The sequence below is a fragment of the Pseudorasbora parva genome, chromosome 1 (genome assembly GCF_024679245.1).
Source record: "Pseudorasbora parva isolate DD20220531a chromosome 1, ASM2467924v1, whole genome shotgun sequence".
In the NCBI taxonomy this organism is placed as follows: Eukaryota; Metazoa; Chordata; class Actinopteri; order Cypriniformes; family Gobionidae; genus Pseudorasbora; species Pseudorasbora parva.
Genome location: NC_090172.1, coordinates 3,944,373 through 3,971,175, shown reverse-complemented (window position 1 = coordinate 3,971,175; position 26,803 = coordinate 3,944,373). Strand labels below are relative to the sequence as shown.

Sequence of the window (26,803 nt, the reverse complement as noted above, 5' to 3'; positions counted from 1 at the left end):
CCCGTCATCTTTAAATATTGAACCGGCGAGCTGTTTTATTAAAATCAGAGGTTCACAAACAACTTCATAAAACCCTTGAACTTCATATGCTTGCAGATTTAAACATTAAAAGCCTTGAATATATGGAGTTAAGTCATTTATATAACCACAAATAAAAGTTTTCTGTCCCTCTAACTAGGAGTGGTCAGTATTTTGTAGATTCCAGATATATGTGCAATGACTTTGGCGATGTTAAATCAACCAATATTGTGGTGATTATGGAATATTATTTATTTGGCATTAAGGTACCTAAAGAATCAACAGGCTAGTTTCACGATCCTTCCCTTTCTTGTGTTTTTAAGTAGCAACAACATCCAACTATTTTGGATGATCTGTGCTAGTTTTAGATCAGTCTTTGCGTTAGCTGTAGCTCCGTCACAGAAGATTGGATTGTGCACGGCTCTGTCACAATATTGAGTATTAAACAGCTGAATGTCATCATTCATTTTGTAAGACATGTTAACGTGAACAAATACTGGCCATCCAGAGGTTTAATCATCTATAATAGTAGTCCCACCTCAAATGAACATTTAGGAAACGCTACAGCTCAAATATTTTGCTAATGTATTGAAATAAGTGCTTAGGCTGTTTTGAATGTTAGTTCACAACACACTTCTTGGTCTCATTCGTCACATCTACCTTGCAGAGCTCCAGACTAACATTTAATAATACTAATAATTAGTTACATTTCTATGGTGCTTTTCTAGGCACTTAAAGCGCTTTACATGGAAATGAAGGGGAGGACATTAGCTTTAGCCAAAGATGATGGCACCAGCTCCTGATTTGGCAGCGCTAGGGGTTTAATCATAAAATTGCAGTTTTACATTCATAAGTGCAGTTACTAATAAGAGTATGTTTGTTAATTGGAGATTTAAAAGTGAAGTGCTGAGATTGAATTTATATGCAGATAAAATTCACTTTTCTTAATAACAGTGATGTGCAAAAACAAATTTTTATAGGGAAAATGTAAATATTCTACTAACAATTGTACCATTGTTCTCCTATAGTCTCACACTGGCCTGACGACAGCTTCAGTGATTATTAAAGGAGCTCGTTACTTGCTTTCTGTGTAATTCAGTCACAACACGAAGAAAAGTTTTTGAACTTCTTATCAGTTGCGCACCGTGGTGGCACTAGTGTGACCTCTAACAAAATGTAGTCGCACCGACAGGAAAAAAAGTTGCAAAATGCAACCATTTGGCCTCAGTCTGGAGCCCTGTTCTTGGTTTAAAAAGTCTTTATAATTAAATCAGTGACATTCTTCTCTCTCTTGCAGGCTGGAACGGTACGGGACTCCATGGCTAAGTCCCTCTACAGTGCTCTTTTTGACTGGATCGTGTTCAGGATCAATCATGCCCTGCTCAACCAAAGAGACTTGGAAGAGTCAGCCAAGGTCATTTTTACTCCCAAAAAATCCCAAAGAATGAAAACAATAAGAGCCTGATATTAGCAGCTGCATTAGCTTCATGGATGGCACCTGACAGCAATTACATTACACAGCAGGAATATGAGTCTATCTGACAGAGACGCACCCTGTTTTTCTGCGGCTCTCACTGCTTTAATCTCTAAATTATGGATGGAGACATTATGTAATGGGATATATTCAGCCACACTGAATGGGCCCCTGCTGTTATGTATTCACTAGAAGATTTCTGCAGAACATTATGTTAGAGTCGAGAGAACATTCGAGCTAAACAAGCTTGCTTGATTAAATGCACCGTTGCGTTTGGAAATGTGTTCGAACACAATTCTTAAAAGTGCAGGGCTCTGTTAGTCTGATCATGTGACACTGAAGACTGGAGCAATGATGGTAAACTCATATAGAATAATATACAGAGTATATATATATATATATATATATATATATATATATATATATATATATATATATATATATATATATATATATATATATATATATATATATACAGAAAATATATACAGAATAATGATGCTGAAAACTCAGCTTTGATCACATGAATAAATTACATTTTACAATACATTCATATAGAAAACAGTTATTTTAAATTGTAATAATATTACACAGTATTACTGTATTTCTGATTAAATAAATTCAGCATTGGTGAGCAGATGAGACTGCTTTTCTTTCAAAAACATTAAAGGTGTCCTAGAATGAAAAATTGAATTAACCTTGCCATAGTGAAATAATAAGAGTTCAGTACATGGACATCACATACAGTGAGTCTTAAACACCATTGCCTCCTACTTCTTATGTAAATCTCGTAAATCAAAAACACCACGGAAAAAAAGTGCTTCTCAACATAAACCCAACCGTGACGCAAGCGTTGGGGATCATTTATATGCACGCCCACAACATTTGCATCTGTCCAGCAAGCCGAATCTACTGACGGTAAACAAGACACTGGAAGATAGCAAACACGGCTCTCATGAAACACGGTTGAGGTTTATTATAATCGGATACCACAACAAATTGTTTGTTTGTTCGGCCCATTTCAAGCAAGCTTCACTCAGTGTTTTAAACTGAAGAAAGGGGCAACTATATTCCTGCAAGCAGTAAGTAATTTATCCACTTATTGACTGTTTAAACAATTTCTGATTAAAGTGAAAGTTTCTTAGAGAGACTGCATTGTCTAGATGACGCAAGATGCTACTACAGTAACAATAGGAAACACCAAGTACCATACCAAACTAAATTGTGTGTCTAATGACAAAGGCTAATATTATTTTGTCTTACAAAATACAACCGTAGATACTTTGGTTACAGATCATTCACGCGATCCTTCTAGCAAACGTCACCTTTTCCACCATATAAGTTAAAACGATAGTCAATGGAGATTGATAAAATGCAGCTTACTTGTTTATTGGTGTTTTCAGATCGTCCGTGCGCGAGAGAGAGCTCCTGTGCATATGGTTGCCAGATTGGACATGTTTAGGTAAAAAACGGAGTGTATACGGGTTTCTTTTCACAGAAAAGTTCTGTTTGGGGGATTTACTTACTGAAATCTGGCAACCGCGCGAGCTCTTTCTCGCGCGCGGATGATCTGAAAACACCAATAAACAAGTAAGCTGCATTTTATCAATCTCCATTTGAGATGTTTTGCTCAAAGTGTCATTCAGTTGGTCTGTGTTGTGTCAGGAAGGTCAGGACTCACGAGCCGCTTCACTGAACTGCTGTGAGCTGCTGAAATACGCCAATCAGAGCAGAGCTCAACATTAATATTCATGACTCTTCCAAATAAGGCAAAAACAGAGCATTACATCCTAGGGACAGTTTATAGGGTTGTAAATGGACCTGTAAAACTGTATCTGGACATTTTTTCCCCTTAAATAAGCCACATACCCTCAGAGAACAATTTAACATATTGTTTCAAATCATTCTAGGGCACCTTTAAAAAACCTTAATGTTTCCAAACTTTTGACTGGTACTCTACATGTATAACTAACAGCAAATACGCTCATATTTGCTGTTTTTATAGCTAAATAATGAACTGTGAACTTTTGATTACTTTCCTGAGGTAAATGCAATGTTATGTGACGTATCGTTCACAAGTTTTATTGATGTCTTTCCGTGGTTGAAACACTGGTTGAGCGATTACATGAGATATGATTCATTTCAGAAAGTTGTAGTGTTTTTTTCAACATACCTTCTGATGTTCATGCATGTTTTTTCATGCTATAATAACTTGCATTAAAGTGGAAGAAAAGACTGAGATGCTACAGCAATCCGTCACGTCACATTAAAGAGCTTTAAAACAGCATTTATTGTTTGAATTTTGTGATAAAATGGACAGATTTTGAAAGCTGAGACTTTGTTTCTTATTAGCAGTAACAAAATGCAAAGCTCTGTGATTATTGGATGGGAGGCTCTGCAAATAATGTTTAGTGTAGGGAAAATAAACGCAGACCTTGCAACCCTGTTTTTTTAACTGTTAATGCATTATTGTCACGTTAACTTGGCCTAAATTCAATGCAATACTTTCTTCACACAGTACTTTCTTTCCCGCCCCCTTTTGATTGACAGGATATAATCGGCCCTGATCATTGGCTGTTTGTAAACAATCGGCCGATGGCTGAAAATAAGTGCGTTTATCAGCTGATAAGGATTATTGAACGATAAATCTCTTTTATAGTCATACATAATAAAATTGCTGTATTTTCCTAGTAAATGCAACTGAAATGATCACACTGCAGATCCCTGATCTCGATAAGCAAGCGTTAACTAAACTGTAGACGTGTTTATTGTTAGTAACCTAACATTTGAACTTTATCACCCCCACAATGACACTTTAAATCGCCTTTTCTGTTCTTAATGTTGCTTCCATCTCTTCATGTTTTCAGATCCTGTCCATCGGGGTTCTCGATATCTTTGGCTTCGAAGACTACGAGAACAACAGCTTTGAACAATTCTGCATCAACTTCGCCAACGAGAGACTCCAGCACTATTTCAACCAGCACATCTTTAAGCTGGAGCAGGTGATGTGTTCATTTTTTTATTTGAAAGCTGAGATAACCATCAGCTTCTCTCCCCCACAACTCCAGATTATAGTCTAATAACTGATTTATTGCCAGCCATTATGACGAGTTGTTTTGACTGCACACAGAATAAATGAAGCACCCACATATTGCTTGACTGAATGTTTTCGGTTAAAGGTTTCAACCGCCCCTGAAGTGCACGAATCCATCATTGAATCAGCCCAGGTTATATATTCTCCTGATGGAGATTAATTGAAAAACATAGGGACATGTGTTTTTCATTACTCGTGCTTGCCTTAGACTAACGCCAGTAAGTTTAGGGACCAGAATGTCATAGAAACTTGGGCATGGGCCAGTTCTTCATTTTATGAAAGTAAACTTTCCATAAAAGAAATAAATTCATCCAACAAAACGAGGGAATTGTCACCATTACTCTTTAATGGATTAGGCTGTTTGATCATGCAAGGTAGGTTGTCATTAATAGTAACAGTTTCGCACAAAATAAACCATTTGATGAGACAATAAAAGGGGTTGCTTTACTCCAACCTCAGACAAAGAATTGTGTCTCTGTAATAATGTGTGTTTTCTCAATGAGGTCGTTCTCTCAGGATGACTAAAGAGGCAACCAATTACGGTAATGACAGCCTGTCAAAGCCGTGCCTTTGTGACGCACCTCAAAGTATATGTTTGCTCAAAGAGGGTTTGTTAGTTTAAGTTTCTAGTCAGTCCAGTGTCCAGATTTGATAAACTCACTTTGACAGATTTGCTTGCACAAGGTACATTTATCCACATAAATCACACACACACACACACACACAAAGTCATAGGACGTGTCACTTTATGTAGATGTGTGAGTAATAGACTATCACTTCTTGGTTTAGCACTTCATCTCTGTTTCCTGTGACAGTTGATCCTTGTCAAAAGTGTGTGGACAGTTAAATGTGCTTATCTGATTCATTGTACTATATAATTGTAGTTTCAGGATGGCTGTTTTGCTGGATGATACTGTAACTGCATAATTTTGAGAGCCATCAGCCAATCGGTGACATGACATGTTTTACCCATGACTCCATTTATAGAGCACAACATTTATTGTCTCTATAGGGAAATTGATTTTTAATGTTAACTTGTAGATATTTAGCCACTTGTTAGCAATCACCTTTTGAAAGACAAAGGGGTATTACTGATGTGTTTTATGGCATAGAATAAAACATGAAAGTATCTTGAGCTTGTGTTCACCACAGACCGTATTTCAGTCATTTCACCAAAAACCCATTCAAAAAATGACTTCAGGCAGATGGAGCCAGAAATGCTAAAATGTTTAGTCATGTCCGGGCCTCGGCCTGCGAAAAATATGTCATCCTACGGTATGAAGAGCTCAGGCTGAACCCGCGTTGAGTTGGATTCTGAGTAACTTTGTTAAAAGGATTTTTGATGTTCTTAAATGGCATTTGTGAAGGGATTCATTTCCATTGCCACAACAGTTTTGCTGTTTGTTCCTTGATAAAAGTACAGGAATTTCACTGCGTCTGCCAAGTTCCACGCTTTAATTGCTCTAAGAGTTGGAAACTCTTGGATTCAGATGTCAGGAATGAATTCACATCCTGAGTGTACCGCCAAGTATGCCGTGTGGTAACACTGAATGTTTAATGTAGACCTTACCCAGGTTATTCACACAAAACATGGAATGTGCAGATTCATACTTTATGACCATTAGTTAATGTTTGACTGAGGAAGAAAAAAAGTTTACTTTAAGCTAACTTGGATTAGTTAAGATTGTTTGAATTGAGTTCAGCATTAAGTTCAAGTAATAGCAGACAAAATGGTATTTGAACAACAAAATGGGCGTACCTCAGGGCTCGATTTAAGGCCCGTTGTTTTTGTTTTTTTAGTTTGTTAGTAAATGATTTTCAATGTTGTTGTCCATATGTTGAGTACCAACACATTTTTAAATGAACAAATGGAGATGATAACCATGTGGCGGCAGGAAAATCATAAAAAAAGTGAGTGTTTTTGACAGTGAAATTGACATTTTTTAGGTTTAATTCAATATTTAATTTGATAAATATAAAAAAAATTAATTCGATAAATATAAATGGTTTTAAACTTATTAGACAGTATATCTCGAATAAAGCATCTCATCCTTTTATACATGCAATAATTGTCTCGTATTTCTTACTGTATTACAGTCTGAACTCCAAATGAGTCCATAAAAAAATAATAATAATTAAGATCTCTTAATTATTCAGGCTTTAAAAACAATGGATAAAAAGCCAAATCGATGGCATCATTTATATTTATAAAAATAACGAATTTCATAAACTTGTTGTGTATTACAGTACATGACTTATCATCTTATAAAATGATGGTTAAGTATCAATATTTTACTTGTACTGAATATAGGCTCAAAGATGCACTGATCGTCGACAGCTGAGACATGCCAGTGAAAATAGGAATTATTGATATGTAAGATTAGAAATCATGTTTAATAACGTCTCAATATTGCAATAAATCAAGGTAAACACAGCCTCTTAAACGTCTACAAACTCTCAAGTCTCAGTGAAGCTCAAGTGCTCAAAAAGGCCATAGGTAAACGAATGTCCTTAAAAATGTCTCGTCAGTATAGCGGATAAATAAAATGATGTTCAGGAAAATTAAATAATCAAAGCCTTCTTGCACTGGATGTGCTGGTTTCAGCCTCATCACTGACTGTGGTCATGAACTCATCTCATAAATCAAACTTTTGCATTCATCACCTCCCTACTAATGCACTTGGATTCATGTAAAGTAGCCTTGATGACATGTTTGGGTGAGTAAAGGCAAAACACACACGAAATAGTACCTTTAATGCCCTCTTTATAGCAAAAACTGCTGCAGAAAAAGTTAGGTGGAGTGCAAAATGTCATGTGTAATTACTCAACACCAATGTATTGCAGTAAAAAGTACATTTACTTAAATACTTTACGCCACTCCAAACCAGAGCACTACACATTTAAACGTATAAAATTTGGTTTTATTCATGTTTCCAGGGTTGGAAGTATCCTTCAAATATGTTTGTATTTGTATGTATTACATCTATTTTCAGTGAAAGCGGGTTTTAGCATTAATTTCCGGTAATAGGGGAAAAAAGTTAGTTGTAGTATTTGAACAACAAAATGGGCGTACCTCAAGGCTCGATTTTAGGCCCGTTGTTTTTTTTTAGTTTGTTTATAAAATAATAGAGTTGTTAGTTTTCAATTTTTTAATATAGAAAAACCTTTCTAGGTACTTTATCACATGCTATACTCTGTGTTTTTCAGCCTTTAGCTAGAATCATGTTTTCTGTATTGTCCCCATTCAAATAAACCAGGAAACTAGTAGTAGAAGTAGGTTAGTGTTAGATTATAGGCAGCGTAGCAGGAATGCTGGCCTTCTGATGCCCATAAATACAGCCATGCTGGAGCCAGACACAACACCACACACACTTTCATTAGTCCATTAGTGGGCCATTTATGGAGATGCTGTAAATGGATTTTATTTGAGTGTGTTTCTCTTATCAGTCAAATAGAGAGTGCATGCGGTTGCTGAAGTGCCTCAAATGAGGGCTAGATTATTATTGCTCATACTGTGGGTTGAGGATTTGTACAAACCCATTGCTTGAAGTGCTAAACAATCCCAGGTGAGAAGTATGTACTATTAAATGCATTACAATTTACTTGAGTATGTTTTAAGTACAATGCAGATGTACTATGATGCATTTTTAATACGTTAAATAGTACATCTTTTTCACCTGGGGTGGCACTATATCATTATGAACAGACATTCATGAGTGTAAAAAACATTGATTTCTTTTATCCCTCATTGAACAAAAGAAACATCAACCTTTATCGAACTTCACTTAGGAATAGGATTATACTGTATACCATATTATCATGCTGAAATATCAATAGTCAGAAGGTTTCTTGTACTCCTAATCGCTCTTCCTTAGTTAAACTAGACGTGTAGATCATCTGCTCTGTTCTGCTGGTTTTATACTTGTGCCGTTTAATGTGCAAACTGGAGAGAGATTCCACTGATTGTATGAATCCCTACTGGGATTACATCCTTTATTGTTTCATTTACTTTCCCAGCGATCCAAGGAAACAGTTGAGGAGAAAAAAAAGCAACAAAATGCTAAGAATGTCTTTCATATTATTAAACCGCAAAGACCATGAAACCTCGGACCGGCGAAAGGAAGTCTCCTCCAGAGGAACATGAAAACACTTTGCAGGCCTGTTGTTTTGTTGTTCTGGCTGCAGACCAAACATATGATTTACCCGTATAGTTATAACAGGTTTTGTGAGATGTTACCTTATGTGCACATCTCATGTTACTCTGGTAAACATTGTCGAACACAAAAGGACGATTGACGCTTTCATGAAAACATCACCTATTAATCCCATGGTCAAAGTCTTGATGCTGTTTTTTGGCTCTACTAGAACAGGTTTTAATGCCCGAATCGTCATATTCTCCATTAGTGCGGCTCCTCTCTTTCCAGTCTGTCAGTAACGCTCTATTTAGTTCTTGTCTCTGAAGCCCCTCCTTCTGAAAAGCACACTGTGCTGTGATTGGTTGGCTGGAACAGTGTGTTGCGATATGTGCTTCCAGTTTTTGGGAAATGTCAGTAGAGTAGAGCTTAGATCGGGCCCAAAAAAATCAAGCCTGACCCTACCCGAGCCCATGCATGTTGTCTGAGCCCGGCCCGACACATTAACTGTAATCATGAGCCCGAACCCGCTTTAAACCATTTTTTAATATATGGACGTTCTGATGGGGCGGCAGTGGCTCAGTGGTTCATGTAGGTTGTCTACAAACCAGAAGGTTGGTGGTTCGATCCCCGGTTCCACCTGACCAAGTGTCGAAGTGTCCATGAGCAAGACACCTAACCCCAGCTGCTCCCGACGAGCTGGATGGCGCCTTACATGGCTGACATCGCCGTCGGTGTATGAATGGGTGAATGTGAGGCAAAAATGTAAAGCGCTATATAAATGCAGTCCATTTACCATGAGAACGAGACTGTAATGAGCAAAGCGGACTGGTGTGACTCACCTCAATAATCCGCTCAATGCCAACTCCACTCATGAACCGCTCACCGGTAAAATGACGTGCGCTCAAATCCCGCATAGACATGAAATTTATCTGTACTGTAGCCTACTATTAGCCTGGCTCTGCCCTCCTACGTACTTCCGCTCAATTTTCATTTTCCTTCAGTACTACGTCTGGGACTGCTGTGTAGTCTTAGGTTTTCTCCGAACAAATTTTTACCGGTCCAATCAGCGAACAGAGGGAGTGGCTGAGAACGATGACGTTGATGTCGAGCGCTAGTTTGAGATGTAGTTCAGTAATGGCGGCGGAGAAAGATGCGAACTAAACCATTCACTCCGTTGTGGCACCGCTGCTGAATATCCAGAAGTTAAAGCCGGAGCAATAACAGTCTTTGCTGGGGTTTGTTGTTGGCCATGAGTTTGATTTCCAGCTGGCTTCGTTAGTGATGAAGGAGTTGGCTGAAGCTATTCGGGCGGTAACTGTTCCTCGTGGGGTCAGAAGGTATTGCCATCATTTAATTTACAGGGACTGGTCAGTTATTTTATTGCCATCCGTCCCGCGTAAAAAATCCCCGGACGAGTTACCGACTGCTTTTGACAAACGCAAGGTCGTGTTGATGTAACAGCTGTCTGAATCCACATCTCTGAGTTTTCAACAATATATCACTTCAAAATTCACTGTTTGTAATCATTTTTGACCCTTGCAGAACACCATACGGTTGCTTTGCTGTTATTAGGATGCATTTCTAGACTTGTATTTCATTAAAATGCTGGCAAGTATTTAGAAGAGCAATATATTTCTTCACCGCTAAAAAAAATTAAAATAAAAGCACTTAAACATTTGAATCGGTCCGTTATTTATAGCAGCATTTATTATCATACCAAGCATATGACATTTTATTTACAGCATACAATGATGTTACGGACCACGTGAGCGCCGCGTTCCCGATCACAAAACTCTCCTGTCCACCGTGACGTGAATAAATCACAATCCGAATGCACGAGTTTTAGGTTTTATCCTATAGTTTTATTACTGAGGTGGCATGCACATGTGCACTTTTGTTTTATTTTTCCATGAGTGAAACAGGCGAAGGGCGCATGACATACGTCACGACCAAACGTTAGCGATTGGTTATGGCAGATCCAGAGTGGCTCAGGGCTGATCCAATAGTTTTAAACCTCAACAGAGTGCCCGCCTTCGCGGAAATAAACGCTTGTCAATGGAGAGTGGCCAGACTCTATGTGTACAAATGAAATGTACGAGAGTCTGGTAAAACCAGGCTAGCCTACTATACTTGTAGCTAATAAACAATGTATTTTGTTTCATATTTGTGTTTAAATATTGTTTTTTTTTATTATTATTTCATGTAGGCTATATTGATTATGAAATATGCAACGATGCCAGTGGGTCAGAAATTATTTTGACCCCTTCATTAAGTTTTGTTTTGTAGAAAGTCTTTCTTTAAAGTGAATTTCGTTTTTTTATAAATTAAATCTTAATTTATATCAACATTTCATTAGCCAATTGCCTGAATTTAATAAATAAGAAGCAAACAGACTCTAGCAGACAATAATCGTGACATGGAGGCAGTGTTGGGAGTAAAAGTAGTGGAATTACGGTAACATGTTACTTTGTAGCGCATTACTGTAATTCCAATACTTTTAGCAGTAATGCGCATGTAACTAAATATTTTTTTAATCAAGTAACACAATTAAAAATTACTGAAATTTAAATGAGTTTGTTAATCGCATTACTCTTTTGTGAAAAATGAACGCTTGCAGACAGGAAGCTCAAATCTAGGCCTTAGCCTTGCTTGTGTTTTTTCTCTCATTACACAATGTCACAGCCATTAAAATAGTTCAGTTTTGTTTTTAAATGTCAAAGTAGTTATATTTTGTTTAATTTCTTTTTTAAGTTAATTTAGAAAAAATGTTTGGAGCATTTTTTTTGTTTGTTAAATTAAAGTTTTTATTTTTTAAAGTGACGACCAAGTTAGTTAACCCTCTCAAATCAACACTTGACTTCTCTTTCCTATAATAATAGATATTAAATCACAATTTTAGTTTATAGGAAAAATACGGCATTAAGACATGTTATACTAAGCCCCATAAACACAACCAAGCATAGAAATAAAACACAGAATCGCCCCTTTAAACAATCAGGAAACAGGTAATGGTCAATTTTTGATGACTCTTCATAATTACTGATTTTAAGTGTTCAATGTGTTTTGTTTCTTACAGGAAGAGTACCGAGAAGAAGGCATTACCTGGCATAACATTGATTACATCGATAACACCGGATGCATCAACCTCATCAGCAAGAAGCCTACAGCGCTGCTCCACCTACTGGACGAAGAGTGCAAGTACGTCTGACCCTTTCACTTCACACTTCTAACACTGGAAAGTGGCTTCATAAAGATTAAAGTACTATATGTATTATTGCCAGTCAGACCAATGTGGAATCTCTTGAGTGTAAATATGAAACATACTTTACTTTTTAATCAATCAATCAATCAATCAATCAATCAATCAATCAATCAATCAATCAATCAATGTTTATTTATAGAGCACATTTAAACACAACCAAGGTTGAACAAAGTTCAACCTAACAAACAAGGAAACAACTCCTTGTTTCTTATGTACAAGGTATAAAAGAAAACAAAGAAAAACAAGAAAATAAAGAAGTAAAAGAACAAGAACAAGCACACAAATAAACAATCAACAATAAACAAGGAGAGCTAAGACAGCATAAGATTTAAACGTATTTAGAGAAGGAGCGACCCTAATACAGAGAGGAAGGCTATTCCAAAGTTTGGGTCCAGCATAGCGAAAGCACGATCGCCACGATTTTTAAGCCTAACTCTAGGTACTGTCAGTAGGCCACGATCACGTGATCTCAAGTCTCGTATCGGGCTATACAGAAATATCTTTAGTTCAATAAGGCAATCGAAAAGAGGCTGGAGAGAGAATTTGTTTTTGGCTTGGGAAGGTAGATTTGAGTATCATCGGCATACAGATGAAAGGAGACACCATGTTTTTCAAAAATAAAAGCAAGGGGAAGCAAATACAGGGTATGAAACAGGATATAAAAGTTGTTTTATAATTGATTATTATATAATATATAATAATATTTTATAATCAAATAAAACAAATAAAAATCTCGGATTATGGTAGTATCCTAGAGGTTCTCTTTGCCTAAAATAGCTGGAAATCTGACTCCACATCAGTGTTCCTCATAGCTCAAATCTCTAATGTCTCATTCTTCCTCTTCCTGTGGCTGTGCTGCTTTTCTCTGGAGTTTTGGCAGCAGATCTCATTCTTCTCATGGCCAGAGGAACTGCACAGGATTATAATATACGGTCTTTGTTACATATCAGTCACGCTCCCTAGATGACCGCTCTCACTCTCCGGTTCTCAATAGGGGACCTCAGCAAACCTCCAGTGGGGCAAAGTGTTTAAATTAAAAAGTACATGTGCACATCTGTGGCAGTCACATTTGCAGGATGTGCATGTCAAGGAGGGATCGTAGTTGTTCGTGATCTGTACGGACAGGATCGCGTGCGACTCGCGGATTAATTAGAGGTTTAATCATCATAGTTGAAAGTTTATCTTTTGCACGTTGTCAGTCCTGTCAGTTTAGAAATGTAAGAAACTTCCTGTACGAGGACATTTGTATTTTAGTGCATTTTTAAGTCTAGATGTCCTTGGTCTTTAAAAATAACTGAATGATCAAATGTAGCACTCTTACAGAAATATGATGTTTCGTAATATTGTGTAGTTAGTTATTGTTTAAAGACCATGTAAAGTCAAAATTAAGTATGTGATCTGAGTTTGTCACACCACAGAAAAATATGTTATTAACCACCCAGCCAAATTTGAATGATAATTAAAGTCATGAATGATTTGTTATGAATCAACATCTCATCTCTAATAAAACAATGGGTGACACTTTATTTTAAGGTTCAGTTATTAACTAGTTGCTTATTATCATGCATATTACTAGGATATTGTCTTATTCTACATCTCTTAATCCGACCCAATACCTAAACTTAAATGCTACATAACTACCGTACTAACTATTAATAAGCAGTAAATTAGGAGTTTATTGAGGAAAAAGTCGTAGTTAACAGTGAATATGTGTTCCCCATACTAAAGTGTCACCAAAATATGACTTTGTTATAAAACAGGGCATTGATTTCATACATGACCTCTGTAGAGGACACCGGGATGTTTATTTATCAGGCATTTTAGGAAGTGAATAGGGAAAGAAATTACATATTAATGTTCCTATGAAATATTAGATATTATTATGAAAATGTTGCCAATTATTAGTTCCCATTATTACACTTATTTTTGCATTACATGCTCCAAGAACACATTAATATGCAAATTATATCCAGTGTGTAGATACATTGCATTGCATGGGAAAACCCATGTATGGTCATTTTACCCACATATTGCATGAAGTAAAATATGTTGTTTCATAACGTAGTCAAGAATCATCTTTAAACAAACTTTGGTAAAAACGAAATATAGAAAACCTAAAAATTGATTGGTGAATATAAAGAAAATCCCATTGTTTTTGCCTGTACATGTCATTTTAATTTTTAAACAATTGAGTCCTGGTGTCCACTTATGAGGACATAGCATAACATATGAACATAATATAATTTTTCACACACAAAAAAAATCTCATTTGTTTCTTATGCTCTAAACATTGTAATGACATGATAAAAAAATACTAAATTCAAAATTAAAATTCTTAAAGCATTCAAAGTATTAACCCTAACATTCAGTTCTCTTTCTCGTCTTTTTGTGCTTGAATGGACACACACATGCAAAATTGTCACAATTCCTGTCTCTGCAAGTATCCTCATAAACACCGTCAATTATTTCTTAAGTGAATGTGAACAATTGAGTAAGAAAACGGATGTGTAACAGTATGTTGGATCCATGCATTCACTCTTAAAGTGACAGCAGCCTAACATTTAATTAATAATAATAATGCTTTATTATAGTGCTTTTCAGGAACCCAAGGTCGCTTCAGAATATAGTTAATCAGTACAATCAATAGAAAAACATAGTAACAGTCAGCATGCTTATTACAAATAAACAAGCAGATGAAGATGACAAACAGCTACAGATAATTAACATACATTATAATATCATCAAATACAATAATCATATACCATAAAAAAGTTCTGCTGCTGTCTGTCATTAATGTTAAGTAAACTACAAAAGACACAGAGAAAATCACTTTTGTAGCTTGAACAAAAAATTATAAAGACTATGCAGTGTTATTTTACATTTGGTTATTCAATTTTTGTACCTGAACACTGTTAGATTTACCAAGCAGTGCTTTGTGTTTTTCAGGTAAGTCTAAAAAGTCATTTGTATCTTTGTTCTATTGTATTTATCTTTCCTAATTAGTTTTTCTATGCACATTCACTCCTCATAAAAATAGTTTTAGGATGATTAATTATTTCCAAATAGAGATATTCAAGTCATCTGGTGAAAGTGCAGAAAAACAATGGATTTTCTCTAATGCTCTCTCTGTGTTTTACAGCTTCCCACAGGCCACCAATCAGACCCTCCTGGACAAGTTCAAGCGGCAGCATGAGGGAAACGGCTATATTGAGTTTCCTGCAGTCATGGAGCCGGCCTTCATCATTAAACACTATGCAGGCAAAGTCAAATATGGAGTGAAGGTCAGTGCTGTATAGAGCTACACAAAGGGTTCGATCAGTTTTATGCATTGAGCACTTTAAGGCGATCTCGGACTAATTATTTTGGTGTGGTTGCATGTTTTCCGTGTTCATTTATGCCTCTCTGGACCGAAATATGTGAGAAAATGTGGCAGGTTCTGAAACAAACTCTTCAAACAAACCAGATGCAGAGCTGCCGTAGTATGAATACGACTATAAAAGATGATCCTGTATTATATACTTACTTAGCAATCCTAGGCAACATTGATAAATTCAGAACCACTCACAACTCTTATTTTTCTCACCCCATTGGCAGATTATTGTACTTATTTTAAGCAAAAACTCTCTTCATTTTGAGTTATTTTCACCCAAAACAAGACAATTACTTTAGCTTGTCTAGTAAATACTTCTTGTTGTAAGAATTTTTAGATATTTGGACTAGAAACAAGACAAATATACTAAGTAAGAATAGCTTTTTTTGCAGTGTGCACTTTGACTGCACACATTCTCTGTGATTTAGTCCATTAAAATGCATTTATAATACCCTCAATATTCAAGATAAGGGGCAAAAATACCTCTGTATGTCTTATATTTATATCAGTTAGTAGTTCATCGAGTGCTGTAGGCAGGGCACAATGTGTGTACACTCTGCTTATAACACACACATCAAGTCTTGACTCACAAATGACGAGACAAGGGACAAGCCTTTTTAGACAATGAGCAGGGCGTGCTAAATAATTGTTTCCGTTGCTAGTAAAAGTGGATTAAAAATGCGCATAAAAAACATGCGCTCGTTTGAGACGGATCAATTTTCTGTTTGATATGAAAACATGCGCATAAACTACAATGGAAATGTCTTTACAGAATAAATTCCTCGATAGTGCTAAAAACAACCACGTGACTTTCGTGATGTAACGGCATAACTGCACTAACCAGTGGACAAAGCGTCTGAAATGATGTTTAGGTCATTCAGAAGTCTGTGGTCAAAGATGCTCGGTATATTTCCTCCTAGAACTGTCTGACACGACTGCGTTCCCAAACAGCAGCATCTGCCTCTGAAAGCAGCACGACTGCACGTTTATTGAGACGCAAATCATTTATATTATATGAAAGTGATTATATATGGTCGCTTCTCCGATGTTTCTTAGTTTATCAGGAAGTGACGATTATTTTCTCTTCGACTCATTGGATTGAAACGGTGCTTTATTCGCCAATGTTTTTATGCGATATTGCAATTTTGCGCACAAGTTACATCTACAACTTTGGATGGAAACATGGCTAATGACTCTCTCATTAACAGTGACTTGCTGCCACCTACAGGCGGTTTTAATTTCAAATTTAAAGTATCTTTTCATTTTTTTGTTTTTGTTTAAAAATATCAATATTCAACTTATTATATTTAAAACACGAACATTATTTATGCATTAGAAACAGCTGGTTAAATATGTTTATGTCCCTCTAAGCTCATTAAAAGTGAGCTTTTCTAATTTAATTTACTGATTAAATGTAAGAATTTGACACAAAAGATGATGCATATATTTAATTGATAAGAAAAATTCATTTTAAACTTTTTGGAAAGGACTGATCACCACACAGAATATAAAGAAAATCAAATCAAACACTTTAAGAGTCACTGGTTCATGTCAGTCCTAAACCTGGCAGAGTACAGTAACACACACTCAGCTAAATACTGTCTAATTATTGCTAGTCATTATCAATATCGCACACCCTTAATTTTGACCATATCTTTCAATGGCAGAAATAGTAACAGTAGCATGTGGTTCTGAGTTCAGCACATTCTTCCTTCAGTGCCGTTGATTCGCAGTGGCTTGTTATTTGACCTCTACAGCCACTGAATGTAAAGCGGGTGTGATGCCTTTGTCACATGACTATTTATAGTATATAATGAGTAACTCTCAGTTTGTCGCTTATGGCTCCATGACAGTAATGAGTAACTGTGTGTGAAGTCCCAGCATCCCACTCAGGCTGTTTATGTTAACAAATCAAGGGCTGGCAATGTGTTGCTTTAGCGCAATGAAAGATCTGGCACACTCATTTTTGCCAAAACCTATTGGTTTGTTTCCCAGGTAAAACTTCGGTACCACTTTTGGGTGTTTCATAGATTTTGCTAAAATGTTTGACTTAAAGGGGTGACTGCATGCGTTTTTACTTTTTTAACTTTAGTTAGTGTGTAATGTCGCTGCTCGCGCATAAACAGTATCTGCAAAGTTACAGCGCTGAAAGTTCAATGCAAACGGAGATATTGTCTTTTAAAGTTACGGCAGTTTATTGCCTACAAAAATGGCGGTTTGGACTACAACGAGCTTCTTCCTGGGTTGGTGATATCATAAACCCTTGCTAGTCTCCGCAGATGTGACTTCTGCCCGTAATGGGAAGGGGCGTGGCCTTAACCTGTGCTTGGCACTTCAGCCAATAAAAATACAGGAAACTACATTTGGCCATCTAACCAATCTAAGACCATTGCGTTTTTCAGAGGGATGAGCTTCAGAAGCAGGAAGCGAACGAGCCGTTCAAAGGACAGTGGAATATAAGCAAATATAAGAAAAATACAGAGTTTAAATAGAAAGAAGTATTAAGATATGTTATACTGCGCCCCATAAACACAACCAAGCCTAGAAAAAACCACGGAACCGCCCCTTTAAATGTTAGTTCCTTGGCTTTTACTCAAGATGTCCCTAAGGTCGTAACAATTTGACAAGCAACAATCATAAAAGAAAGGCCTAAGTTTGGCAGCGTTTGACAGTCATGAGTCGCTGATCCTCTTATTTACAATACAAAGCCTTTGTTCGCGCATTACATAATGGAGCTGTGCAGGCTTCTCTCTCTCTCTCTCTCTCTCTCTCTCTCTCTCTCTCTCTCTCTCTCTCTCTCTCTCTCTCTCTCTCTCTCTCTCTCTCTCTCTCTCTCTCTCTCTCTCTCTCTCTCTCTCTCTCTCTCTCTCTCTCTCTCTCTCTCTCTCTCTCTCTCTCTCTCTCTCTCTCTCCACTGATGTTTCATTGAGTAGATGTGCTGATGTCCAGTTATCTGACCGTCTGTCTGTCTGACATGCTGTCTGTCCCAGGACTTCAGAGAGAAGAATACGGACCACATGCGGCCAGATATCGTTGCGCTCCTCAAGAGCAGTAAGAACGCCTTCATCTGTGGCCTGATTGGTATTGACCCGGTGGCCACCTTCCGCTGGGCTGTGCTCCGGGCCTATTTCAGAGCCATGGTGGCCTTCAGGGACGCTGGGAAGAGACACGTGGAGAAACGCAGCGGTGAGTCAAATGAAACATGCACACTTTTTTTTCCCTGGTCAGATGCTTGTACCGTATATACCCGAATATAAGACGACCCTTCCATTTTCCAGACTTATTTTTGGGTAAAAATAGATTTATGTGGGAAAAAACATAACATAATGCATTGATATGCCATTTTACTTCATGCAATATGTGGGTAAAATGACCATACATGGGTTTTCCCATTCAATGCAATGTATCTACACACTGGATATAATTTGCATGCTAATGTGTTCATCGAACATTTAATGCAAAAATAAGTGTAAAATGGGAGTAATAATTGGCAACATTTTCATAATATCTAATATTTTATAGGAACATTAATATGTAATTTCTTTCCCTATTCACTTCCTAAAATGCCTGATAAATAAACATCCCGGTGTCCTCTACAGAGGTCATGTATGAAATCAATGCCCTGTTTTATAACAAAGTCATATTTTGGTAACACTTTAGTATGGGGAACACATATTCACTATTAACTACGACTTTTGCCTCAATAAACTCCTAATTTACTGCTTATTAATAGTTAGTAAGGTAGTTTTTGTAGCATTTAAGTTTAGGTATTGGGTCGGATTAAGGGCTGTAGAATAAGGTATTAGGTAAGGCATTAATATGTGCTTTATAAGTACTAATAAACAGACAATATCCTAGTAATAAGTAAGTGGTTAATAGTTAATAACTGTAAAATAGTGTTACAATTTTTTTTTACTGATAATTCATTGGAAACAACATTTTAACACCATTCATTAAATATTTGGATTAATTTTCACAAAATAAAGTGCACTCTGTCAATGAGTTCAGAAATGAATGAATGAGTGACAAAAATTAATAACATTGCCACAAAAATACTATAATTATGTATGTATGTTAATGCGGTTAACGCATTAACCGGCTTACTGGTGTGCAAGTAAACTGTCACTAGTTACGTAGCCTATCGTGTTGGCGCCCTCTTCTGTTTGCCCCTGAATTCTCCCTTTCCCCCGTGATTTTGTCAATATCGCGAATATAAGACGACCCCCCCATTTTTCAGCCTATTTTAAGGACACAAATCTTGTCTTATATTCGGGTATATACGGTAGTTTGTGCTGAAGATTCTTCAGGCATTACATGTCATGTACACATCTTGGACCCATAAATTATTCCACTGCCTAAAAATACTAGTTTTGGGGTTCTTTTCTATGCAAATTGACTTTGGACAATGTAGTTCTAACCATCAAAATACTTCAGTTAATGCATTTTATAAATTATATATTGCATTATATATCAGACGTCTAAATGGTTCTAAACAAGCTTTTGAACATCATATCCTCCTTTCATAGAATATCATGCTTTAACAATGTTTTAATGTCTCTTCTGCTCACCAAAGCTGCATTTATTTGATCAAAAATACAGTAAATGCAATAATAATTCACAATATATTCAAATTACTTGCATTTTTTAAGCTACACTGTGTAACTTTTTGAGTTTATTCTTAGCTAAAATCACTTAGTTCTTTCAAAAATATATGTGCTCATTAATGTATATTTACTTTTTTCAAGTAATAATGCATTCTCGTAATTTTATAATATACCATTGAAAATACATAAGTGTTGAGGGTTCGGATGGCGGTCGCCATGTTGCTCCTCCATCTTGAAAGTACATTTGCCAAAGAGGGACACACATCAAGCTTCACTTTTCGCGTTTTTACACTCGATGGCACTGTGTCGAATGTGAAGAGGAGGATTGCTTGAGGCTGCTATATGATGATGGAGGATCACTCTTAAGCCCCTTTCACACTGCACGTCGGACCCGCAATATTCCCGGAGCATTGCCGGGTCGCCTTCTGTGTGAAAGCAACCACGTCCCGGGATTGATTACCGAATTCGACTCGGGTCGGGGACCTAGTAACATTGCGGGATATGTATCAGAGTCGCCAAGGAAGCGGAAAAGAGAATTAAGACGGCAACGCGACAGGCAAATCAACAAGACAAAAGTAAATATTGGAGTGGCCTTTCCAAGATGGAAAGAGCTCATGAGGAGCAACGATTTTAAAAAGAACGCCGACGTTGCCTGCTCATCACTTTCAAAAGCAACACTCACCGAAGAGGTCGAGCTGGAAGCCATGACCAAATCGGCCACCGTAGGAGTTGAAACGAAATCTAAATTGAGAGGAACAGAAACTATTATTCACTGGATGGTCATATACCTTTACACCGCTAGATGGGGGAAAATATCACACAGTGGAGCTTTAAATTTTTAGTATGTTATTTCAGTGATGGCAAAGATGAATTTCCAGCTTCCTCAGTGTCACATGATCCTACAGAAATCATTCTAATTTGCTGATTTGAGAAACATTTCTTATTGTCATCAATGTTGAAAACAGTGGTGCTGCTTCATATTTTTTTTGTAGAAATCATTAAATGAATCAAATTAAATCAATCAAAAAGTATTATTTTTCAGAAAAGTTAAAAATATCAGCATTTATTTGACATACAAAATTTTTATAATTGTCTCTACTGTCACTTTAGATCAATTTAATGAGTCCTTGGTGAAATGTATTATTAAAAAAAATCGTACTGACCCCAAACTTTTAAACAGTTGTGTACACTTTTTAAGCATCACTACAGATCATTTTATTTGATGTTTTATTTTTTATTTTAATTTTTGTTTTGTGATCAGCTGTAACCGGTGGTCCACGAGGGTTTTATTTTTGGCATATCGAGCTTTTGTCACATTTAACAGTGTTGTTCATTTTCAGGGGTCTGCATCTTTTATCAATCAGTCTCATTTAGCTGCATAACAATCATTGCTATTGTGCATAAGAATATGTTCAACATCTTATACAATAATAGGGCTATTTTGTAAGTATGTTGGCTAGCGAATCACGCCATGTTAGCCCAGCTCCTCTTGCTTGATTTCTATTGCCCTGCTCTCCAGCTTTTCAGTATCTGTATGCCTTTCTTCCTTAATTACAAGTTTGGACATTAGTAGTTGATCTATGCTTTGATGCCTCACACATGGTGAGTTTGAACTGTGAGTGCATTATGGGTCGCACTGCATTTCACTGATGTGTGAACACCGAAAACCATGTAATGCAAACAAGTCGACGTTTGGCTTCGCGTGTCAATCCTTGTAGACAAGCACATCTTATTTCTCCCTATTTAATCTGTCTTTTCTCTCTCTTCTCTCTTTCTTGTGTGTGTTGTTGTTTTTTTGGCTTCCTAAGGGCATGATGCTGCTGCTCCGGTTGTGAAAAGTGTGGATAGCTTTAGTTTTCTGCATCACCCTGTGCATCAGAGAAGCTTAGAGATCCTGCAGAGGTGCAAAGAGGAGAAATACAGTAAGGCTGCCTTTCCTTCATCTCGTCTCCTCACTCCATGCACCCTGGGCCAAGACATGCGGCTCTATAAATGCATTCCTCTTCAGCTACACATATGCAACAGAATCATTGATTGGATTCAGAGCTGAAGCTGTCAAGTCTCGTCCTCATGTCTCTGCCCATCCTGTCTTGCACCTGTCTTGCTTTCCTGCATTATGTCATTTTTCACTAACAGCCCTCTCTCTGGGTTTTAGTCCAGCATGCATGCTTTTTGGGCAGCCCACCTCTGTCCCCTCACTGGAGCCCCAGCATGAGTATGCATTCGTTTCTCTCGCCCTCCGAGGACAGCGGGCTCACGATAGGGCTGCTTGATGGAGGTAGCTCGGGTTATAGACTAGACACAAAATAATAATAATAATAATAAAGCTTTATTATTCCTTTCTGCTAGAAGGAAACCTTTCTTCATAATTCAATCTGTAGTTAGGGCTGGGTGATTTATAATTGAAAAACGATGCATTCTATTTACTCCTCTCAAAATTAGTAGTTGAAGGGTTAGTTCACCCAAAAATGAAATTTATATCATTAACTCCTCCCCCTAATGTCGTTCCACACCCGTAAGACCTCGTTCATCTTCAGAACACAGTTTATTTTATATTTAGTCCGAGAGCGTATGCAAGTCTATGCACACTATACTGTCCATGTCCAGAAAGGGAATAAAAACATCATCACAGTAGTCCATATGAGACATCAGTGGGTTAATTAGAGTCTCTTGAAGCATCCAAAATACATTTGGGTCCAAAAATAACAAAAACTACGACTTTATTCAGCATTGTCTTCTCTTCCGCATTTGTTTTCAATCCTTAAAGGTCCCGTTCTTCGTGTGTTTCCGAAGCTTTGATTACGTTTACAGTCTGCAATATTACATGAGTTCATGTTTCGCGAGTAAAAAAACACAGTATTTTCCACACACTTGACTTATCTGTACAGCACTGTTTCCTCTGTCCTAAAAACGACCTGATGATTTCCTTGTTCTATGAAGTCCCTCCTTCAGAAACACGTAACGAGTTCTGATTGGGCCAGCGCTTCCCGTGTTGTGATTGGACAGCAGCTTAGCGCACTTTGCCCCTTAAGGTCCCGCCTCTTACCATAACGGGGAGATGCAAGCGCTGAATGCGCGCTCTTCTCCACGTGAGAGAGCAACGAGACCACGCCCCCTATTTTGCGTGTTCTCGTGGGCGGAGCTTTAGTTAACAAACGGTTCTAGTGACATCATTACATCCCTGCACTTCCTGCTGTAGTCCAAACCGGCCGTTCGCTGTAGGCTTTGAAAGGGAACTTCTGTTAGATAAAATATCTCGCTTGGCATTGAACTTTGAGCTTTATAATTTTACAGGTATTATTTATGCTCTAACAGCAACATTACACACTTACTAAAGTTTGAAAGATGGAATCGCGAAGAACGGGACCTTTAAAGAAAGATTCGAACGGTTATGAATCAGCGTATTGATTCATAATTCGGATCGCGTGTCAAACCGCTGAAATCACGTGACATTAGCGATCCGAATCATGAATCAATACGCTGATTCATTACGTTCAAATCTTTATTTGAGGATTGAAAACAAACCCGAACTGAAGACAATGCTGAATAAAGTCGTAGTTTTTTTTATTTTTGGACCAAAATGTATTTTTATATACCATACATATTGCACCAATATATGTTGGACCGGTTTATTGAAATGAAGAGTTTGAAAAGATTACGAATGTGGTTAAACCAATAAAGAGCTTAACTCACTGAATAAAAAAGTTCATTAAGGTCCTGCAATGTTGCTTAATTGCCACCAAAAATATTTCAAATAAATTATATATTATATTTCAAAATATCACCCAGCTTTAGTTGTAAGTCTCCAGGTGATTTTAAATGTATATATCTGAACCCAGTGTGCGTGGAGTACGAGAGTGTCTGTGTGTGTTTGTGAAAGAGAGTGAGAGTGTGTCTGTGTGTGCGTGTGCATGTGTATGCATGTGTGTGTGTGTGAGAGAGCGAGAGAGAGTGTCTGAATGTGCATGTGTGTGAGAGAGAGTGTGTGTCTGAGTCTGAGTGTGCTTATTTTGTGCATATGTGTGTGTGAGAGAGAGTGTGTGTCTGAGTCTGTGTATGCATGTGTGTGTGTGTGAATGTGAGAGAGAGAGAGAGAGAGAGAGAGAGTGTGTGTGTGTCTGAGTGTGCGTGTGTGTGTCTGAGTGTGCGTGTGCATGTGTGTGTGTGTATGTGAGAGAGTGTCTGGGTGTGCATATGTGTGAAAGAGTGTGTGTCTGAGTGTGCTTATGCTTGTGTGTGTGTGTGTGTGTGTGTGTGTGTGTGTGTGTGTGTGTGTGTGTGTGTGTGTGTGTGTGTGTGTGTGTGTGTGTGTGTGTGTGTGTGTGTGTGTGTGTCTGAGTCTGAGTCTGCATATGTTTGTGCAAATATGTGTGAGAGAGAGAGCGCGTGTCTGAGTCTGTGTATGCATGTGGGTGGGAGAGAGAGAGAGAGAGGTGTGTGCATGTGTGTGTGTGACAGTGTGTGTGCCTGATTCACAGAAGCATGTTTCAAGTAATTCACCTCTAATTGAAGTTTAATTTCATCATCAGCTTTAATCACATCCTGTTATTCTCATGAGCTCATCACAGTCCTCTCATAACCTCTCACTCGTCCTCATATTACCCATGTGTGTGCGAGCAGTGTGTTGTACAGGCTTTGTGATCTGTTTCAGGTGTGAACCGGAGGAATCCACGCACTCCACTCTCTGATCTGCAGGGAAGCAACGCACTTAATCAGCGGTAAGAGCGCCTCATGTCTACATATGTACAGATATGTAGAAAATAAAAGACATTAAAAAAAACTGCCAAGTTACCTGACGTCGCATGGAAGATTTGTAAGATGATAAGACTTTTATAAAAGACAGGAGAAAAGCAGTAGACAGACATATCTCACAGACATCCCAGGCAGGTGCTGGTCATTCAAAAGCTAAATGCAGAAAATGTGAGGCATATCTTGTTCTCAGTGTTAATGTGGTTGGCGAGGAGGAGAGGCTGCGTTCACACCGAATGCGAATAGATCGTCAAATTCTCGTCTATTGGATGCTTGAACATTTTGAATCCACTCGCACGTCTACACCGAATTGAACACGCGTATAAAACGAGCGTTTGCAGAATAGACGTGCGTTCAAGGCGCTCCAGGAGCTGCGTCTGGATGACGGCCGGTACTTCCGCTCGTCTCGTGTTCAAGTTTGACTCAGGAGAACGAATTCCCGAAGACGGGAGGACACAAGTCCACTCTCACTCTAGATATTTTGTATATTTTAGGCTACAATAAAATAAAATGTCATAAAACACCACTCTGCCTCTTTTCATTTAGTTACCAAACATTAATAGCCACACAAATGGGGTTCAGGCAACGCATATGGATTATATTCAATATTATAAATAACAAACAAAAACCTGCCTTTTTTGTTTACATAAAAAAAAAAAAGAAACATTAATATGTGGTTCAGGCCATAAGTGTGCATATATGATTATCACTATAATAAAATTAAATATGAGATAAAACACAACCCTGTCTCGTATGTTAAATGTCAGTTTATGTGTGATCAATAATAGCCATTATAAAAGTAGGCCTATAAGTAAAAAATTATCTAACAAGGACAGTTAAAGCATTTATGTGCGCTTCATGTACTATATGCCTGATCAGTTTCAACAGCAACACAATTGTAATTTAAAAATGTTTAAAGTGTTTAATTTCAATGAAAAAAGAAACAGTCCATTTTCATTTTTTTTTGTGTGTGTGTGTGTGTGAAATTAAATTGATTTGGGGGGGCGCCACATTTTTTCATAGGTTGAAAGGGGGACGTGACCAAAAAAGTTTGAGAAGCTTTTGCCTAAAATAAGCTAAATAATCTCTCAGTGGGGTAAGCAAAATAATCTTAATTCAAATAGAAAACAAGATTATTTTTCTTACCCCATTGGCAGATTATTTAGCTTATGTTAGGCAAAAGCTTACTTCATTTTGAGTTATTTTCCCCCAAAACAAGATACAAACTTTTGTTTATGTAGTAGATGCTTCTTAATATAAGAATTTTAAGATATTTGGACTTAAAACAAGAACAAAAGGCAAAAGTAAGGGAAACTTTAAAGAGGTTTCATACTTTTTTACTTTAATTAGTGTGTAATGTTGCTGTTTGAGCATTAAAAAAAAAGAGTCCACTTCAAAGGGAGATATTATTTTGGGGGTTGAAATTTATTTTAATCACTGTTCCTGAACATTATAACCCCAACGTTTATCTGTGCGCTGCACATTTTATGAAGAACAGCTTGTTTTCTGTTGCTTTTGTAAGACGGTTCACTGCTCCTTAGGGAAATTAACCATGGTTTTGTGATTGATTCCTGTTTGTATTACCATAGCTTTCCGAGAAGTATAACGATCCAATGGTGGATAACATTATATCTTTAATGTATAAGAAAATTACAAAAAAACATAACACTCTGAAACGTCCTGTGAAATCTGTGCTTGCAAAGGCCGTGCATTAAATTTGTTCTGCAGGATCCTCTGGTTTGTTGCCGTTGTCAGGGTCTGATCAGGCTCAAATTGGTTTGAAATCGATGCCATCATTAATATTTACACTCGTGAAGAACTCGCAGTTGTGGAGAGGCGGGACATTTCCCAAACACACACTAAGCGGCGCCAATCACAACACACTGGGTCAGCTAACCAATCACAGTACATTTTGTTTTTCCTAAGGAGGGGTTTCATCGAAACCGGAGCTTAAGACATGTTCGAGCCAGACTAGCGAGAGAGGTGCTGTAAAACATGTGAAAAATAATGTTTTTTTTTAAACATATGCTTCCAAATTTGTGGGAGCAGTTTGGGGAAGGCTCTTTCCTATCCCAGCATGACTCTGCTCCAGTCAT

General features: G+C 37.4%; 1 protein-coding gene across 8 annotated transcripts in view; it reads left to right on the top strand.

The window, feature by feature from the left end:
• myo9aa (myosin IXAa) overlaps nt 1–26,803 on the top strand; it is a 244,333-nt gene that overhangs the window by 146,080 nt on the left and 71,450 nt on the right. For 7 of the 8 annotated variants that reach the window (XM_067455027.1, XM_067455363.1, XM_067455282.1 and 4 more), the window contains 7 exons: nt 1,316–1,432; nt 4,360–4,494; nt 11,799–11,920; nt 15,124–15,265; nt 18,345–18,540; nt 21,767–21,880; nt 24,610–24,676. In XM_067455027.1, coding sequence (XP_067311128.1) covers nt 1,316–1,432; nt 4,360–4,494; nt 11,799–11,920; nt 15,124–15,265; nt 18,345–18,540; nt 21,767–21,880; nt 24,610–24,676 — 893 coding nt within the window. The remainder of the gene's footprint in view (nt 1–1,315; nt 1,433–4,359; nt 4,495–11,798; nt 11,921–15,123; nt 15,266–18,344; nt 18,541–21,766; nt 21,881–24,609; nt 24,677–26,803) is intronic. The other variant, XM_067455438.1, reaches the window with a different exon arrangement.